The 22,753-nt window shown below is 44.2% G+C and overlaps 1 protein-coding gene across 5 annotated transcripts in view; it reads right to left on the reverse strand.

Annotated features, from left to right (window-relative positions):
* The window catches only part of LOC129842243 (lipoma-preferred partner homolog), a 650,654-nt gene that overhangs the window by 38,764 nt on the left and 589,137 nt on the right, over positions 1-22,753 (reverse strand). For all 5 annotated transcript variants that reach the window (XM_055910714.1, XM_055910711.1, XM_055910715.1 and 2 more), the window contains 2 exons: positions 19,441-19,619; positions 15,432-15,552 (listed from right to left, as the gene is read on the reverse strand). In XM_055910714.1, coding sequence (XP_055766689.1) covers positions 15,432-15,552; positions 19,441-19,619 — 300 coding nt within the window. The remainder of the gene's footprint in view (positions 1-15,431; positions 15,553-19,440; positions 19,620-22,753) is intronic.

Here is a 22,753-nt window from a genome sequence, read left to right on the forward strand (position 1 = left end):
CACACCTCACAGAGGTAACACTGTAGATACACACCTCACAGAGATACCACTGTATAGTAGATACACACCTCACAGAGATAACACTGTATAGTAGATACACACCTCACAGAGGTAACACTGTAGATACACACCTCACAGAGATAACACTGTATAGTAGATACACACCTCACAGAGGTAACACTGTAGATACACACCTCACAGAGATAACACTGTAGATACACACCTCACAGAGGTAACACTGTATAGTAGATACACACCTCACAGAGATAACACTGTATAGTAGATACACACCTCACAGAGGTAACACTGTATAGTAGATACACACCTCACAGAGATAACACTGTATAGTAGATACACACCTCACAGAGGTAACACTGTATAGTAGATACACACCTCACAGAGGTAACACTGTATAGTAGATACACACCTCACAGAGGTAACACTGTATAGTAGATACACACCTCACAGAGATAACACTGTATAGTAGATACACACCTCACAGAGGTAACACTGTATAGTAGATACACACCTCACAGAGATAACACTGTATAGTAGATACACACCTCACAGAGATAACATTATAGATACACACCTCACAGAGGTAACACTGTATAGTAGATACACACCTCACAGAGGTAACACTGTATAGTAGATACACACCTCACAGAGATAACATTATAGATACACACCTCACAGAGGTAACACTGTATAGTAGATACACACCTCACAGAGGTAACACTGTATATACACACCTCACAGAGGTAACACTGTATATACACACCTCACAGAGATAACACTGTATAGTAGATACACACCTCACAGAGGTAACACTGTATAGTAGATATACACCTCACAGAGGTAACACTGTATAGTAGATACACACCTCACAGAGGTAACATTATAGATACACACCTCACAGAGGTAACACTGTATAGTAGATATACACCTCACAGAGATAACACTGTATAGTAGATACACACCTCACAGAGGTAACACTGTATAGTAGATACACACCTCACAGAGGTAACACTGTATAGTAGATACACACCTCACAGAGATAACACTGTATAGTAGATACACACCTCATAGAGGTAACACTGTATAGTAGATACACACCTCACAGAGATAACACTGTATAGTAGATACACACCTCACAGAGATAACACTGTATAGTAGATACACACCTCACAGAGGTAACACTGTAGATACACACCTCACAGAGGTAACACTGTATAGTAGATACACACCTCACAGAGGTAACACTGTAGATACACACCTCACAGAGGTAACACTGTATAGTAGGTACACACCTCACAGAGGTAACACTGTATAGTAGATACACACCTCACAGAGGTAACACTGTAGATACACACCTCACAGAGATAACACTGTATAGTAGATACACACCTCACAGAGGTAACACTGTATAGTAGATACACACCTCACAGAGATAACACTGTATAGTAGATACACACCTCACAGAGATAACACTGTATAGTAGATACAAACCTCACAGAGGTAACACTGTATAGTAGATATACACCTCACAGAGATAACACTGTATAGTAGATACACACCTCACAGAGGTAACACTGTATAGTAGATACACACCTCACAGAGATAACACTGTATAGTAGATACACACCTCACAGAGGTAACACTGTAGATACACACCTCACAGAGATAACACTGTATAGTAGATACACACCTCACTAAGATAACACTGTATAGTAGATACACACCTCACAGAGGTAACATTATAGATACACACCTCACAGAGATAACACTGTATAGTAGATACACACCTCACAGAGATAACATTATAGATACACACCTCACAGAGATAACACTGTATAGTAGATACACACCTCACAGAGGTAACACTGTATAGTAGATACACACCTAACAGAGGTAACACTGTATAGTAGATACACACCTCACAGAGGTAACACTGTAGATATACACCTCACAGAGGTAACACTGTATAGTAGATATACACCTCACATAGGTAACACTGTAGATACACACCTCACAGAGGTAACACTGTATAGTAGATACACACCTCACAGAGGTAACACTGTATAGTAGATACACACCTCACAGAGATAACACTGTATAGTAGATACACACCTCACAGAGGTAACACTGTATAGTAGATACACACCTCACAGAGGTAACACTGTATAGTAGATACACACCTCACAGAGGTAACACTGTATAGTAGATACACACCTCACAGAGGTAACACTGTATATACACACCTCACAGAGATAACACTGTATAGTAGATACACACTTCACAGAGATAACACTGTATAGTAGATACACACCTCACAGAGGTAAGACTGTATAGTAGATACACACCTCACAGAGGTAACACTGTATAGTAGATACACACCTCACAGAGAAAACACTGTATAGTAGATACACACCTCACAGAGGTAACACTGTAGATACACACCTCACAGAGGTAACACTGTATAGTAGATACACACCTCACAGAGGTAACACTGTATAGTAGATACACACCTCACAGAGGTAACACTGTATAGTAGATACACACCTCACAGAGATAACACTGTATAGTAGATACACACCTCACAGAGGTAACACTGTATAGTAGATACACACCTCACAGAGGTAACACTGTATAGTAGATACACACCTCACAGAGGTAACACTGTAGATACACATCTCACAGAGATAACACTGTATAGTAGATACACACCTCACAGAGGTAACATTATAGATACACACCTCACAGAGGTAACACTGTATAGTAGATATACACCTCACAGAGATAACACTGTATAGTAGATACACACCTCACAGAGGTAACACTGTATAGTAGATACACACCTCACAGAGATAACACTGTGAAGTAGATACACACCTCACAGAGATAACACTGTATAGTAGATACACACCTCATAGAGGTAACACTGTATAGTAGATACACACCTCACAGAGATAACACTGTATAGTAGATACACACCTCACAGAGATAACACTGTATAGTAGATACAAACCTCACAGAGGTAACACTGTATAGTAGATATACACCTCACAGAGATAACACTGTATAGTAGATACACACCTCACAGAGGTAACACTGTATAGTAGATACACACCTCACAGAGATAACACTGTATAGTAGATACACACCTCACAGAGGTAACACTGTAGATACACACCTCACAGAGATAACACTGTATAGTAGATACACACCTCACTAAGATAACACTGTATAGTAGATACACACCTCACAGAGGTAACATTATAGATACACACCTCACAGAGATAACACTGTATAGTAGATACACACCTCACAGAGATAACATTATAGATACACACCTCACAGAGATAACACTGTATAGTAGATACACACCTCACAGAGGTAACACTGTATAGTAGATACACACCTAACAGAGGTAACACTGTATAGTAGATACACACCTCACAGAGGTAACACTGTAGATATACACCTCACAGAGGTAACACTGTATAGTAGATATACACCTCACATAGGTAACACTGTAGATACACACCCCACAGAGGTAACACTGTATAGTAGATACACACCTCACAGAGGTAACACTGTATAGTAGATACACACCTCACAGAGATAACACTGTATAGTAGATACACACCTCACAGAGGTAACACTGTATAGTAGATACACACCTCACAGAGGTAACACTGTATAGTAGATACACACCTCACAGAGGTAACACTGTATAGTAGATACACACCTCACAGAGGTAACACTGTATATACACACCTCACAGAGATAACACTGTATAGTAGATACACACTTCACAGAGATAACACTGTATAGTAGATACACACCTCACAGAGGTAAGACTGTATAGTAGATACACACCTCACAGAGGTAACACTGTATAGTAGATACACACCTCACAGAGAAAACACTGTATAGTAGATACACACCTCACAGAGGTAACACTGTAGATACACACCTCACAGAGGTAACACTGTATAGTAGATACACACCTCACAGAGGTAACACTGTATAGTAGATACACACCTCACAGAGGTAACACTGTATAGTAGATACACACCTCACAGATATAACACTGTATAGTAGATACACACCTCACAGAGGTAACACTGTATAGTAGATACACACCTCACAGAGGTAACACTGTATAGTAGATACACACCTCACAGAGGTAACACTGTAGATACACATCTCACAGAGATAACACTGTATAGTAGATACACACCTCACAGAGGTAACACTGTATAGTAGATACACACCTCACAGAGATAACACTGTATAGTAGATACACACCTCACAGAGGTAACACTGTAGATACACACCTCACAGAGATACCACTGTATAGTAGATACACACCTCACAGAGATAACACTGTATAGTAGATACACACCTCACAGAGGTAACACTGTAGATACACACCTCACAGAGATAACACTGTATAGTAGATACACACCTCACAGAGGTAACACTGTAGATACACACCTCACAGAGATAACACTGTAGATACACACCTCACAGAGGTAACACTGTATAGTAGATACACACCTCACAGAGATAACACTGTATAGTAGATACACACCTCACAGAGGTAACACTGTATAGTAGATACACACCTCACAGAGATAACACTGTATAGTAGATACACACCTCACAGAGGTAACACTGTATAGTAGATACACACCTCACAGAGGTAACACTGTATAGTAGATACACACCTCACAGAGGTAACACTGTATAGTAGATACACACCTCACAGAGATAACACTGTATAGTAGATACACACCTCACAGAGGTAACACTGTATAGTAGATACACACCTCACAGAGATAACACTGTATAGTAGATACACACCTCACAGAGATAACATTATAGATACACACCTCACAGAGGTAACACTGTATAGTAGATACACACCTCACAGAGGTAACACTGTATAGTAGATACACACCTCACAGAGATAACATTATAGATACACACCTCACAGAGGTAACACTGTATAGTAGATACACACCTCACAGAGGTAACACTGTATATACACACCTCACAGAGGTAACACTGTATATACACACCTCACAGAGATAACACTGTATAGTAGATACACACCTCACAGAGGTAACACTGTATAGTAGATATACACCTCACAGAGGTAACACTGTATAGTAGATACACACCTCACAGAGGTAACATTATAGATACACACCTCACAGAGGTAACACTGTATAGTAGATATACACCTCACAGAGATAACACTGTATAGTAGATACACACCTCACAGAGGTAACACTGTATAGTAGATACACACCTCACAGAGGTAACACTGTATAGTAGATACACACCTCACAGAGATAACACTGTATAGTAGATACACACCTCATAGAGGTAACACTGTATAGTAGATACACACCCCACAGAGATAACACTGTATAGTAGATACACACCTCACAGAGATAACACTGTATAGTAGATACACACCTCACAGAGGTAACACTGTAGATACACACCTCACAGAGGTAACACTGTATAGTAGATACACACCTCACAGAGGTAACACTGTAGATACACACCTCACAGAGGTAACACTGTATAGTAGGTACACACCTCACAGAGGTAACACTGTATAGTAGATACACACCTCACAGAGGTAACACTGTAGATACACACCTCACAGAGATAACACTGTATAGTAGATACACACCTCACAGAGGTAACACTGTATAGTAGATACACACCTCACAGAGATAACACTGTATAGTAGATACACACCTCACAGAGATAACACTGTATAGTAGATACACACCTCACAGAGGTAACACTGTATAGTAGATACACACCTCACAGAGGTAACACTGTATAGTAGATACACACCTCACAGAGATAACACTGTATAGTAGATACACACCTCACAGAGGTAACATTATAGATACACACCTCACAGAGATAACACTGTATAGTAGATACACACCTCATAGAGGTAACACTGTATAGTAGATACACACCTCACAGAGATAACACTGTATAGTAGATACACACCTCACAGAGATAACACTGTATAGTAGATACAAACCTCACAGAGGTAACACTGTATAGTAGATATACACCTCACAGAGATAACACTGTATAGTAGATACACACCTCACAGAGGTAACACTGTATAGTAGATACACACCTCACAGAGGTAACACTGTATAGTAGATACACACCTCACAGAGGTAACACTGTATAGTAGATACACACCTCACAGAGGTAACATTATAGATACACACCTCACAGAGGTAACACTGTATAGTAGATATACACCTCACAGAGATAACACTGTATAGTAGATACACACCTCACAGAGGTAACACTGTATAGTAGATACACACCTCACAGAGGTAACACTGTATAGTAGATACACACCTCACAGAGATAACACTGTATAGTAGATACACACCTCATAGAGGTAACACTGTATAGTAGATACACACCTCACAGAGATAACACTGTATAGTAGATACACACCTCACAGAGATAACACTGTATAGTAGATACACACCTCACAGAGGTAACACTGTAGATACACACCTCACAGAGGTAACACTGTATAGTAGATACACACCTCACAGAGGTAACACTGTAGATACACACCTCACAGAGGTAACACTGTATAGTAGGTACACACCTCACAGAGGTAACACTGTATAGTAGATACACACCTCACAGAGGTAACACTGTAGATACACACCTCACAGAGATAACACTGTATAGTAGATACACACCTCACAGAGGTAACACTGTATAGTAGATACACACCTCACAGAGATAACACTGTATAGTAGATACACACCTCACAGAGATAACACTGTATAGTAGATACACACCTCACAGAGGTAACACTGTATAGTAGATACACACCTCACAGAGGTAACACTGTATAGTAGATACACACCTCACAGAGATAACACTGTATAGTAGATACACACCTCACAGAGGTAACATTATAGATACACACCTCACAGAGATAACACTGTATAGTAGATACACACCTCATAGAGGTAACACTGTATAGTAGATACACACCTCACAGAGATAACACTGTATAGTAGATACACACCTCACAGAGATAACACTGTATAGTAGATACAAACCTCACAGAGGTAACACTGTATAGTAGATATACACCTCACAGAGATAACACTGTATAGTAGATACACACCTCACAGAGGTAACACTGTATAGTAGATACACACCTCACAGAGATAACACTGTATAGTAGATACACACCTCACAGAGGTAACACTGTAGATACACACCTCACAGAGGCAACACTGTATAGTAGATACACACCTCACTAAGATAACACTGTATAGTAGATACACACCTCACAGAGGTAACATTATAGATACACACCTCACAGAGATAACACTGTATAGTAGATACACACCTCACAGAGATAACATTATAGATACACACCTCACAGAGATAACACTGTATAGTAGATACACACCTCACAGAGGTAACACTGTATAGTAGATACACACCTAACAGAGGTAACACTGTATAGTAGATACACACCTCACAGAGGTAACACTGTAGATATACACCTCACAGAGGTAACACTGTATAGTAGATATACACCTCACATAGGTAACACTGTAGATACACACCTCACAGAGGTAACACTGTATAGTAGATACACACCTCACAGAGGTAACACTGTATAGTAGATACACACCTCACAGAGATAACACTGTATAGTAGATACACACCTCACAGAGGTAACACTGTATAGTAGATACACACCTCACAGAGGTAACACTGTATAGTAGATACACACCTCACAGAGGTAACACTGTATAGTAGATACACACCTCACAGAGGTAACACTGTATATACACACCTCACAGAGATAACACTGTATAGTAGATACACACTTCACAGAGATAACACTGTATAGTAGATACACACCTCACAGAGGTAAGACTGTACAGTAGATACACACCTCACAGAGGTAACACTGTATAGTAGATACACACCTCACAGAGAAAACACTGTATAGTAGATACACACCTCACAGAGGTAACACTGTAGATACACACCTCACAGAGGTAACACTGTATAGTAGATACACACCTCACAGAGGTAACACTGTATAGTAGATACACACCTCACAGAGGTAACACTGTATAGTAGATACACACCTCACAGAGATAACACTGTATAGTAGATACACACCTCACAGAGGTAACACTGTATAGTAGATACACACCTCACAGAGGTAACACTGTATAGTAGATACACACCTCACAGAGGTAACACTGTAGATACACATCTCACAGAGATAACACTGTATAGTAGATACACACCTCACAGAGGTAACATTATAGATACACACCTCACAGAGGTAACACTGTATAGTAGATATACACCTCACAGAGATAACACTGTATAGTAGATACACACCTCACAGAGGTAACACTGTATAGTAGATACACACCTCACAGAGGTAACACTGTATAGTAGATACACACCTCACAGAGATAACACTGTGAAGTAGATACACACCTCACAGAGATAACACTGTATAGTAGATACACACCTCATAGAGGTAACACTGTATAGTAGATACACACCTCACAGAGATAACACTGTATAGTAGATACACACCTCACAGAGATAACACTGTATAGTAGATACAAACCTCACAGAGGTAACACTGTATAGTAGATATACACCTCACAGAGATAACACTGTATAGTAGATACACACCTCACAGAGGTAACACTGTATAGTAGATACACACCTCACAGAGATAACACTGTATAGTAGATACACACCTCACAGAGGTAACACTGTAGATACACACCTCACAGAGATAACACTGTATAGTAGATACACACCTCACTAAGATAACACTGTATAGTAGATACACACCTCACAGAGGTAACATTATAGATACACACCTCACAGAGATAACACTGTATAGTAGATACACACCTCACAGAGATAACATTATAGATACACACCTCACAGAGATAACACTGTATAGTAGATACACACCTCACAGAGGTAACACTGTATAGTAGATACACACCTAACAGAGGTAACACTGTACAGTAGATACACACCTCACAGAGGTAACACTGTAGATATACACCTCACAGAGGTAACACTGTATAGTAGATATACACCTCACATAGGTAACACTGTAGATACACACCCCACAGAGGTAACACTGTATAGTAGATACACACCTCACAGAGGTAACACTGTATAGTAGATACACACCTCACAGAGATAACACTGTATAGTAGATACACACCTCACAGAGGTAACACTGTATAGTAGATACACACCTCACAGAGGTAACACTGTATAGTAGATACACACCTCACAGAGGTAACACTGTATAGTAGATACACACCTCACAGAGGTAACACTGTATATACACACCTCACAGAGATAACACTGTATAGTAGATACACACTTCACAGAGATAACACTGTATAGTAGATACACACCTCACAGAGGTAAGACTGTATAGTAGATACACACCTCACAGAGGTAACACTGTATAGTAGATACACACCTCACAGAGAAAACACTGTATAGTAGATACACACCTCACAGAGGTAACACTGTAGATACACACCTCACAGAGGTAACACTGTATAGTAGATACACACCTCACAGAGGTAACACTGTATAGTAGATACACACCTCACAGAGGTAACACTGTATAGTAGATACACACCTCACAGATATAACACTGTATAGTAGATACACACCTCACAGAGGTAACACTGTATAGTAGATACACACCTCACAGAGGTAACACTGTATAGTAGATACACACCTCACAGAGGTAACACTGTAGATACACATCTCACAGAGATAACACTGTATAGTAGATACACACCTCACAGAGGTAACACTGTATAGTAGATACACACCATACAGAGATAACACTGTATAGTAGATACACACCTCACAGAGGTAACACTGTAGATACACACCTCACAGAGATACCACTGTATAGTAGATACACACCTCACAGAGATAACACTGTATAGTAGATACACACCTCACAGAGGTAACACTGTAGATACACACCTCACAGAGATAACACTGTATAGTAGATACACACCTCACAGAGGTAACACTGTAGATACACACCTCACAGAGATAACACTGTAGATACACACCTCACAGAGGTAACACTGTATAGTAGATACACACCTCACAGAGATAACACTGTATAGTAGATACACACCTCACAGAGGTAACACTGTATAGTAGATACACACCTCACAGAGATAACACTGTATAGTAGATACACACCTCACAGAGGTAACACTGTATAGTAGATACACACCTCACAGAGGTAACACAGTATAGTAGATACACACCTCACAGAGGTAACACTGTATAGTAGATACACACCTCACAGAGATAACACTGTATAGTAGATACACACCTCACAGAGGTAACACTGTATAGTAGATACACACCTCACAGAGATAACACTGTATAGTAGATACACACCTCACAGAGATAACATTATAGATACACACCTCACAGAGGTAACACTGTATAGTAGATACACACCTCACAGAGGTAACACTGTATAGTAGATACACACCTCACAGAGATAACATTATAGATACACACCTCACAGAGGTAACACTGTATAGTAGATACACACCTCACAGAGGTAACACTGTATATACACACCTCACAGAGGTAACACTGTATATACACACCTCACAGAGATAACACTGTATAGTAGATACACACCTCACAGAGGTAACACTGTATAGTAGATATACACCTCACAGAGGTAACACTGTATAGTAGATACACACCTCACAGAGGTAACATTATAGATACACACCTCACAGAGGTAACACTGTATAGTAGATATACACCTCACAGAGATAACACTGTATAGTAGATACACACCTCACAGAGGTAACACTGTATAGTAGATACACACCTCACAGAGGTAACACTGTATAGTAGATACACACCTCACAGAGATAACACTGTATAGTAGATACACACCTCATAGAGGTAACACTGTATAGTAGATACACACCTCACAGAGATAACACTGTATAGTAGATACACACCTCACAGAGATAACACTGTATAGTAGATACACACCTCACAGAGGTAACACTGTAGATACACACCTCACAGAGGTAACACTGTATAGTAGATACACACCTCACAGAGGTAACACTGTAGATACACACCTCACAGAGGTAACACTGTATAGTAGGTACACACCTCACAGAGGTAACACTGTATAGTAGATACACACCTCACAGAGGTAACACTGTAGATACACACCTCACAGAGATAACACTGTATAGTAGATACACACCTCACAGAGGTAACACTGTATAGTAGATACACACCTCACAGAGATAACACTGTATAGTAGATACACACCTCACAGAGATAACACTGTATAGTAGATACACACCTCACAGAGGTAACACTGTATAGTAGATACACACCTCACAGAGGTAACACTGTATAGTAGATACACACCTCACAGAGATAACACTGTATAGTAGATACACACCTCACAGAGGTAACATTATAGATACACACCTCACAGAGATAACACTGTATAGTAGATACACACCTCATAGAGGTAACACTGTATAGTAGATACACACCTCACAGAGATAACACTGTATAGTAGATACACACCTCACAGAGATAACACTGTATAGTAGATACAAACCTCACAGAGGTAACACTGTATAGTAGATATACACCTCACAGAGATAACACTGTATAGTAGATACACACCTCACAGAGGTAACACTGTATAGTAGATACACACCTCACAGAGATAACACTGTATAGTAGATACACACCTCACAGAGGTAACACTGTAGATACACACCTCACAGAGATAACACTGTATAGTAGATACACACCTCACTAAGATAACACTGTATAGTAGATACACACCTCACAGAGGTAACATTATAGATACACACCTCACAGAGATAACACTGTATAGTAGATACACACCTCACAGAGATAACATTATAGATACACACCTCACAGAGATAACACTGTATAGTAGATACACACCTCACAGAGGTAACACTGTATAGTAGATACACACCTAACAGAGGTAACACTGTATAGTAGATACACACCTCACAGAGGTAACACTGTAGATATACACCTCACAGAGGTAACACTGTATAGTAGATATACACCTCACATAGGTAACACTGTAGATACACACCTCACAGAGGTAACACTGTATAGTAGATACACACCTCACAGAGGTAACACTGTATAGTAGATACACACCTCACAGAGATAACACTGTATAGTAGATACACACCTCACAGAGGTAACACTGTATAGTAGATACACACCTCACAGAGGTAACACTGTATAGTAGATACACACCTCACAGAGGTAACACTGTATAGTAGATACACACCTCACAGAGGTAACACTGTATATACACACCTCACAGAGATAACACTGTATAGTAGATACACACTTCACAGAGATAACACTGTATAGTAGATACACACCTCACAGAGGTAAGACTGTATAGTAGATACACACCTCACAGAGGTAACACTGTATAGTAGATACACACCTCACAGAGAAAACACTGTATAGTAGATACACACCTCACAGAGGTAACACTGTAGATACACACCTCACAGAGGTAACACTGTATAGTAGATACACACCTCACAGAGGTAACACTGTATAGTAGATACACACCTCACAGAGGTAACACTGTATAGTAGATACACACCTCACAGAGATAACACTGTATAGTAGATACACACCTCACAGAGGTAACACTGTATAGTAGATACACACCTCACAGAGGTAACACTGTATAGTAGATACACACCTCACAGAGGTAACACTGTAGATACACATCTCACAGAGATAACACTGTATAGTAGATACACACCTCACAGAGGTAACACTGTATAGTAGATACACACCTCACAGAGATAACACTGTATAGTAGATACACACCTCACAGAGGTAACACTGTAGATACACACCTCACAGAGATACCACTGTATAGTAGATACACACCTCACAGAGATAACACTGTATAGTAGATACACACCTCACAGAGGTAACACTGTAGATACACACCTCACAGAGATAACACTGTATAGTAGATACACACCTCACAGAGGTAACACTGTAGATACACACCTCACAGAGATAACACTGTAGATACACACCTCACAGAGGTAACACTGTATAGTAGATACACACCTCACAGAGATAACACTGTATAGTAGATACACACCTCACAGAGGTAACACTGTATAGTAGATACACACCTCACAGAGATAACACTGTATAGTAGATACACACCTCACAGAGGTAACACTGTATAGTAGATACACACCTCACAGAGGTAACACTGTATAGTAGATACACACCTCACAGAGGTAACACTGTATAGTAGATACACACCTCACAGAGATAACACTGTATAGTAGATACACACCTCACAGAGGTAACACTGTATAGTAGATACACACCTCACAGAGATAACACTGTATAGTAGATACACACCTCACAGAGGTAACACTGTATAGTAGATACACACCTCACAGAGATAACACTGTATAGTAGATACACACCTCACAGAGATAACACTGTATAGTAGATACACACCTCACAGAGATAACACTGTATAGTAGATACACACCTCACAGAGGTAACACTGTATAGTAGATACACACCTCACAGAGGTAACACTGTATAGTAGATACACACCTCACAGAGGTAACACTGTATAGTAGATACACACCTCACAGAGATAACATTATAGATACACACCTCACAGAGGTAACACTGTATAGTAGATACACACCTCACAGAGGTAACACTGTATAGTAGATACACACCTCACAGAGATAACATTATAGATACACACCTCACAGAGGTAACACTGTATAGTAGATACACACCTCACAGAGGTAACACTGTATATACACACCTCACAGAGGTAACACTGTATATACACACCTCACAGAGATAACACTGTATAGTAGATACACACCTCACAGAGGTAACACTGTATAGTAGATATACACCTCACAGAGGTAACACTGTATAGTAGATACACACCTCACAGAGGTAACATTATAGATACACACCTCACAGAGGTAACACTGTATAGTAGATATACACCTCACAGAGATAACACTGTATAGTAGATACACACCTCACAGAGGTAACACTGTATAGTAGATACACACCTCACAGAGGTAACACTGTATAGTAGATACACACCTCACAGAGATAACACTGTATAGTAGATACACACCTCATAGAGGTAACACTGTATAGTAGATACACACCTCACAGAGATAACACTGTATAGTAGATACACACCTCACAGAGATAACACTGTATAGTAGATACACACCTCACAGAGGTAACACTGTAGATACACACCTCACAGAGGTAACACTGTATAGTAGATACACACCTCACAGAGGTAACACTGTAGATACACACCTCACAGAGGTAACACTGTATAGTAGGTACACACCTCACAGAGGTAACACTGTATAGTAGATACACACCTCACAGAGGTAACACTGTAGATACACACCTCACAGAGATAACACTGTATAGTAGATACACACCTCACAGAGGTAACACTGTATAGTAGATACACACCTCACAGAGATAACACTGTATAGTAGATACACACCTCACAGAGATAACACTGTATAGTAGATACACACCTCACAGAGGTAACACTGTATAGTAGATACACACCTCACAGAGGTAACACTGTATAGTAGATACACACCTCACAGAGATAACACTGTATAGTAGATACACACCTCACAGAGGTAACATTATAGATACACACCTCACAGAGATAACACTGTATAGTAGATACACACCTCACAGAGGTAACACTGTATAGTAGATACACACCTCACAGAGATAACACTGTATAGTAGATACACACCTCACAGAGGTAACATTATAGATACACACCTCACAGAGGTAACACTGTATAGTAGATACACACCTCACAGAGATAACACTGTAGATACACACCTCACAGAGGTAACACTGTATAGTAGATACACACCTCACAGAGGTAACACTGTATAGTAGATACACACCTCACAGAGGTAACATTATAGATACACACCTCACAGAGATAACACTGTATAGTAGATACACACCTCACAGAGGTAACACTGTATAGTAGATACACACCTCACAGAGATAACACTGTATAGTAGATACACACCTCACAGAGGTAACATTATAGATACACACCTCACAGAGGTAACACTGTATAGTAGATATACACCTCACAGAGATAACACTGTATATACACACCTCACAGAGGTAACATTATAGATACACACCTCACAGCGGTAACACTGCACGTGGAAGTCTCGATCCAAGGCCACGATACGAACAGTCTCCTCCTGGCCTGGAGCTGGCATGATGGGCTCTGAACACACACAGCAACGAGGGGCAAACTTCCTAATAGGGGAGGAGGGGAAAGACAGAGGAGTAGAGGGAAGGGGAAGAGAGGGATGAGAGAGAGACAGAGGGGAGAGGAGAGACAGAGGGGAGGGGAGAGAGAGAGAGGAGAGAGAGAGGGGAAGGGGAGAGAAACAGAGGAGAGAGAGAGAGAGGGGAGAGGGAGAGAGACAGAGGGGAGATAGAGACAGAGAGAAGGAGAAAGAGGGAGATAGATGTAATGGGGAGAGAGAGAGGAGGGGAAGAGAAACAGAGGAGATTGAGAGAGAGGAGAGAGACAGTGAAAAGGGGGAGAGAGGGAGGAGAGAGAGGGAGAGATGTAAAGGGGGAGATAGAGGAGAGAGATGTAAGGGGGAGAGCGAGACAGTGGGGAGGGGGACAGAGGGAGGAAAGAGATACAGAGGGGAGGGGGAGAGAGACAGAGGGGAGGGGGGAGAGAGACAGAGGGGAGGGGGAGAGAGACAGAGGGGAGGGGGAGAGAGACAGAGGGGAGGGGGAGAGAGACAGAGGGGAGGGGGATAGAGACAGAGGGGAGGGGGGAGAGAGACAGAGGGGAGGGTGAGAGAGACAGAGGGGAGGGGGGAGAGAGACAGAGGGGAGGGGGAGAGAGACAGAGGGGAGGGGGATAGAGACAGAGGGGAGGGGGGAGAGAGACAGAGGGGAGGGGGGAGAGAGACAGAGGGGAGGGGGGGAGAGAGACAGAGGGGAGGGGGAGAGAGACAGAGGGGAGGGGGAGAGAGACAGAGGGGAGGGGGGAGAGAGACAGAGGGGAGGGGGAGAGAGACAGAGGGGAGGGGGAGAGAGACAGAGGGGAGGGGGATAGCGACAGAGGGGAGGGGGAGAGAGACAGAGGGGAGGGGGAGAGAGACAGAGGGGAGGGGGAGAGAGACAGAGGGGAGGGGGAGAGAGACAGAGGGGAGGGGGAGAGAGACAGAGGGGAGGGGGAGAGAGACAGAGGGGAGGGAGAGAGAGACAGAGGGGAGGGGGAGAGAGACAGAGGGGAGGGGGAGGGGGACAGAGGGGAGGGGGAGAGATACAGAGGGGAGGGGGAGAGATACAGAGGGGAGGGGGAGAGAGACAGAGGGGAGGGGGGAGAGAGACAGAGGGGAGGGGGATAGAGACAGAGGGGAGGGGGAGAGAGACAGAGGGGAGGGGGAGAGAGACAGAGGGGAGGGGGAGGGGGACAGAGGGGAGGGGGAGAGAGACAGAGGGGAGGGGGGAGAGAGACAGAGGGGAGGGGGAGAGAGACAGAGGGGAGGGGGGAGAGAGACATAGGGGAGGGGGAGGGATACAGAGGGGAGGGGGAGAGAGACAGAGGGGAGGGGGAGGGGGACAGAGGGGAGGGGGAGAGAGAAAGAGGGGAGGGGGGAGAGAGACAGAGGGGAGGGGGAGAGAGACAGAGGGGAGGGGGGAGAGAGACATAGGGGAGGGGGAGGGATACAGAGGGGAGGGGGGAGAGAGACATAGGGGAGGGGGAGGGATACAGAGGGGAGGGGGGAGAGAGACAGAGGGGAGGGGGAGAGAGACAGAGGGGAGGGGGGGAGAGAGACATAGGGGAGGGGGAGGGATACAGAGGGGAGGGGGGGAGAGAGACAGAGGGGAGGGGGGAGAGAGACAGAGGGGAGGGGGAGAGAGACAGAGGGGAGGGGGAGAGAGACAGAGGGGAGGGGGAGAGAGACAGAGGGGAGGGAGAGAGAGACAGAGGGGAGGGGGAGAGAGACAGAGGGGAGGGGGAGAGAGACAGAGGGGAGGGGGATAGAGACAGAGGGGAGGGGGAGAGAGACAGAGGGGAGGGGGAGAGAGACAGAGGGGAGGGGGAGGGGGACAGAGGGGAGGGGGAGAGAGACAGAGGGGAGGGGGAGGGGGACAGAGGGGAGGGGGAGAGAGACAGAGGGGAGGGGGATAGCGACAGAGGGGAGGGGGATAGAGACAGAGGGGAGGGGGAGAGAGACAGAGGGGAGGGGGATAGAGACAGAGGGGAGGGGGAGAGAGACAGAGGGGAAGGGGGGAGAGACAGAGGGGAGGGCGAGGGGGACAGAGGGGAGGGGGAGAGAGACAGAGGGGAGGGGGATAGAGACAGAGGGGAGGGGGAGAGAGACAGAGGGGAAGGGGGGAGAGACAGAGGGGAGGGGGATAGAGACAGAGGGGAGGGGGAGAGAGACAGAGGGGAGGGGGAGAGAGACAGAGGGGAGGGGGAGGGGGACAGAGGGGAGGGGGAGAGAGACAGAGGGGAGGGGGAGGGGGACAGAGGGGAGGGGGAGAGAGACAGAGGGGAGGGGGATAGCGACAGAGGGGAGGGGGATAGAGACAGAGGGGAGGGGGAGAGAGACAGAGGGGAGGGGGATAGAGACAGAGGGGAGGGGGAGAGAGACAGAGGGGAAGGGGGGAGAGACAGAGGGGAGGGGGAGGGGGACAGAGGGGAGGGGGAGAGAGACAGAGGGGAGGGGGAGGGGGACAGAGGGGAGGGGGAGGGGGACAGAGGGGAGGGGGAGAGAAAACATTTGAATGTACATAAAAATAAACTGTGTATTCAATTAGTGATCTTCTAACTGCAGGTGACTGAACTAAAGACATACATCAGAATCAAGAAGTGAGGTGGCTTGGTGATTGGCTCAGAACCAGAAAAGTGATGTGGGTGATGGCTTTGTGATTGGCTCAGAATCAGGAAGTGAGGTGGGTGGTGGCTTTGTGATTGGCTCAGAACCAGGAAGTGATGTGGGGGATGGCTTTGTGATTGGCTCAGAACCAGGAAGTGATGTGGGTGATGGCTTTGTGATTGGCTCAGAACCAGGAAGCGAGTTGGTTGGTGGGTTGGTGAAAACAGCCTCATCTGTTCGTTGACATAAAGGGTGCAATCTTCTGCCCAGGCGTTGCTGACGCCAGATATTACAGCGCCTGGATAAGTATTTTACATATCAGTTAACCCCATCATATGTTATTGCAATCTGTCAGTCGATGACACAAATGTTGACGTGGCACGCAACCATTGGTTGATGTGTGCAACGTCTGAGCAGGGGAACGCGACCAAAGACCGCTTTGTTGAAGTCAGGCTTGTCACACCGTTAGCGGCGTTGGCATGGGAACGCGACCAAAGACCGCTTTGTTGAAGTCAGGCTTGTCACACCGTTAGCGGCGTTGGCATGGGAACACGACCAGACTGCTTTGTTGAAGTCAGGCTTGTCACACCGTTAGCGGCGTTGGCATGGGAACACGACCAGACTGCTTTGTTGAAGTCAGGCTTGTCACACCGTTAGCGGCGTTGGCATGGGAACCCGACCAGACTGCTTTGTTGAAGTCAGGCTTGTCACACCGTTAGCGGCGTTGGCATGGGAACACGACCAAACTGCTTTGTTGAAGTCAGGCTTGTCAAACCGTTAGCGGCGTTGGCATGGGAACACGACCAGACTGCTTTGTTGAAGTCAGGCCTGTCACACCGTTAGCGGCGTTGGCATGGGAACCCGACCAGACTGCTTTGTTGAAGTCAGGCCTGTCACACCGTTAGCGGCGTTGGCATGGGAACCCGATCAGACTGCTTTGGTGAAGTCAGGCTTGTCACACGGTTAGCGGCGTTAGTAGAAAGTGAATGTTTCTGGTTTTCAGGGACACCGTATTTTCAACCTAACTTCTGTTTCACCTGAAAAACACAAGTGTGGACTCTGCTCAGGCGTCTTTCTACCCCTGCTATGTTAACTTCGTCATGAGGAATTAACCAGCAGGGTTTTTTACTTCACAAGACTCGTTTACTTTCTGAACGTGAGGTTAGACCTTTTTAACTTCTGTTTCTCTTCACAACTTAATGTACAGGCCATTTATTAGCCAATAAAATGAACATACTTGGGTGTGTGTGTGTTCCTCTGTGTGAGTGTGAGTTGGCGGCAGCCCCCTTACTTGTGGAAGTCGTCGATGCAGTGGATGTGGTTGGCAGCGTCCACGGTGAAGGGGATACCGTCCAGGCTGCGTTGACACACCACACAGGTGAAGCAGTGGGGGTGGTAGGCCTTCCCTGTCGCCCGCAGGATACGCTCCATGATGGGTTTACTGCAGATGTTACAGGACTCCAGGGTGTTCTGAAACACGCAGACGACAGGGAAAAGGTCTCTTTCGATAACAGAAAAACTCAAGAGATGTTGTCATTGGAGAACATGTGTAAATGTAGCGAGGGAGATGTGTTCCCTTGCTAGAAACGAGAGGAACGGAAGGTCATTACTGAAGTCTCGCGGCCTCAGTTTAAAAAAAAATAAAACATAGATTTTTTTTTAAACAACCGACAATGTAGCATTATGACAATGATGGCCAATTGCTCAGAGGCAGTACGGTGTGGTCCGCCCCCTTGCCATGTGGACATGTGGTAGAGTAATTCACTGGGCTAATAAGAGTGAATAATGGCCGTCCATTGTTGTTGTTGGTTGAACCTTTATTTAACTAGGCAAATTCAGTTAAGAACAAATTCATATCTGTTATACATATATACACCGCGGGCTGAGGAGTAGCTACGTTTTGTTTATAGCTAGCTAGCTACATTATTTGATAGGCTATGCTGTCATGATACTAGGCTATGATACTTTGAGGTAACTAGCTATACACATAGCCTCTCCCAACGTGTTAGCCAAATACACAAATTGAACACAGCCAATCAGAGATCCTGATTCACAGCTAAGTCATAAGGGACATGTGTCACAATTGGCACTGATTGGTGGTTCTGGTCTAGAATGTGTCTCTACGTTGAGTGGTTCTGGTCAAGAATATGTCTCTACGTTGAGTGGTTCTGGTCTAGAATGTGTCTCTACGTTGAGTGGTTCTGGTCTAGAATGTGTCTCTACGTTGAGGGGTTCTGGTCTAGAATGTGTCTCTACGTTGAGGGGTTCTGGTCTAGAATGTGTCTCTACGTTGATTGGTTCTGGTCTAGAATGTGTCTCTACGTTGAGTGGTTCTGGTCTAGAATGTGTCTCTACGTCGAGAGGTTCTGGTCTAGAATGTGTCTCTACGTTGAGTGGTTCTGGTCTAGAATGTGTCTCTACGTCGAGAGGTTCTGGTCTAGAATGTGTCTCTACGTTGAGTGGTTTTGGTCTAGAATGTGTCTCTACGTTGAGGGGTTCTGGTCTAGAATGTGTATCTACGTCGAGTGGTTCTGGTCTAGAATGTGTCTCTACGTCGAGAGGTTCTGGTCTAGAATATGTCTCTACGTTGAGTGGTTCCGGTCTAGAATGTGTCTCTACGTTGAGGGGTTCTGGTCTAGAATGTGTCTCTACGTTGAGTGGTTCTGGTATAGAATGTGTCTCTACGTCGAGTGGTTCTGGTCTAGAATGTGTCTCTACGTTGAGTGGTTCTGGTCTAGAATGTGTCTCTACGTTGAGTGGTTCTGGTCTAGAATGCGTCTCTACGTTGAGTGGTTCTGGTCTAGAATGTGTCTCTACGTTGAGTGGTTCTGGTCTAGAATGCGTCTCTACGTTGAGTGGTTCTGGTCTAGAATGTGTCTCTACGTTGAGTGGTTCTGGTCTAGAATGTGTCTCTACGTTGAGTGGTTCTGGTCTAGAATGTGTCTCTACGTTGATTGGTTCTGGTCTAGAATATGTCTCTACGTTGAGTGGTTCTGGTCTAGAATGTGTCTCTACGTCGAGAGGTTCTGGTCTAGAATGTGTCTCTACGTCGAGTGGTTCTGGTCTAGAATGTGTCTCTACGTTGAGTGGTTCTGGTCTAGAATGTGTCTCTACATTGAGTGGTTCTGGTCTAGAATGTGTCTCTACGTCGAGAGGTTCTGGTCTAGAATGTGTCTCTACGTCGAGTGGTTCTGGTCTAGAATGTGTCTCTACGTTGAGTGGTTCTGGTCTAGAATGTGTCTCTACATTGAGTGGTTCTGGTCTAGAATGTGTCTCTACATCGAGTGGTTCTGGTCTAGAATATGTCTCTACATCGAACGGTTCTGGTCTAGAATATTTCTCTACGTTGATTGGTTCTAGTATAGAATATGTCTCTCTCTCTCTCTCTGAGGGATTCTGATTAGCAGTGTATTCTCAAACACAAACACAGTTGTTTTTCACCCGCCTAGCGACCGCCGTTCCTCCCTCTGATTGGTGAGTGGGTCAGAGGGAGCTGTAAATACATCCACTTTGTGATGACTGCAGGTTTTCCCCCTCCAGGCTGGAAGGCTTGCTGGGCAGGTGGCCCGCAGGGGATGTGGCAGACCCGTCCAACTCTGTCTGATCTCAGACATCCCTCTCCTTAATATCTACTCTGCCATTTGTTACTCCAATATTTCATAAATAATGATTTGCCCTCTCTAAACAGCTCTGCAATTACAGGGGACTGGGGAGGGGAGGGGAGGGGAGGGGAGACAATGGAGATATCATCAATTAGCTGACTGATGGGCCATGTGATTGGCTGATGGGGAGGGGACTGTGCTGTGCTCAGGCATTTTCTGGATATCTGCATCTCTGTCTCTCTCTCTCTGCATTTCTCTCTCTCTCTGCCTGTCTGTCTGTCTCTCTCTCTGCATTTCTCTCTCTCTCTGCATCTGTCTGTCTGTCTCTCTCTCTGCGTCTGTCTGTCTGTCTGTCTGTCTGTCTGTCTGTCTGTCTGTCTGTCTGTCTGTCTGTCTGTCTGTCTGTCTGTCTGTCTGTCTGTCTGTCTGTCTGTCTGTCTGTCTGTCTGTCTGTCTGTCTGTCTGTCTGTCTGTCTGTCTGTCTGTCTGTCTGTCTGTCTGTCTGTCTGTCTGTCTGTCTGTCTGTCTGTCTGTCTGTCTGTCTGTCTGTCTGTCTGTCTGTCTGTCTGTCTGTCTGTCTGTCTCTCTCTCTCTCTCTCTCTCTCTCTCTCTCTCTCTCTCTCTCTCTCTCTCTCTCTCTCTCTCTCTCTCTCTCTCTCTCTCTCTCTCTCTCTCTCTCTCTCTCTCTCTCTCTCTCTCTCTCTCTCTCTCTCTCTCTCTCTCTCTCTCTCTCTCTCTCTCTCTCTCTCTCTCTCTCTCTCTCTCTCTCTCTCTCTCTCTCTCTCTCTCTCTCTCTCTCTCTCTCTCTCTCTCTCTCTCTCTCTCTCTCTCTCTCTCTCTCTCTCTCTCTCTCTAATTCAATTCAATTCAAGGGCTTTATTGGCATGAGAAACATATGTTAACATTTTGCCAAAGCAAAAATTAACAGTAAACATTACCCTTAAAAAGTTCCAAAAGAATAAAGAAATTTCAAATGTCATATAATGTATATATATACTGTGT

Source organism: Salvelinus fontinalis, unplaced genomic scaffold, assembly GCF_029448725.1.
Source record: "Salvelinus fontinalis isolate EN_2023a unplaced genomic scaffold, ASM2944872v1 scaffold_0025, whole genome shotgun sequence".
NCBI lineage: Eukaryota > Metazoa > Chordata > Actinopteri > Salmoniformes > Salmonidae > Salvelinus > Salvelinus fontinalis.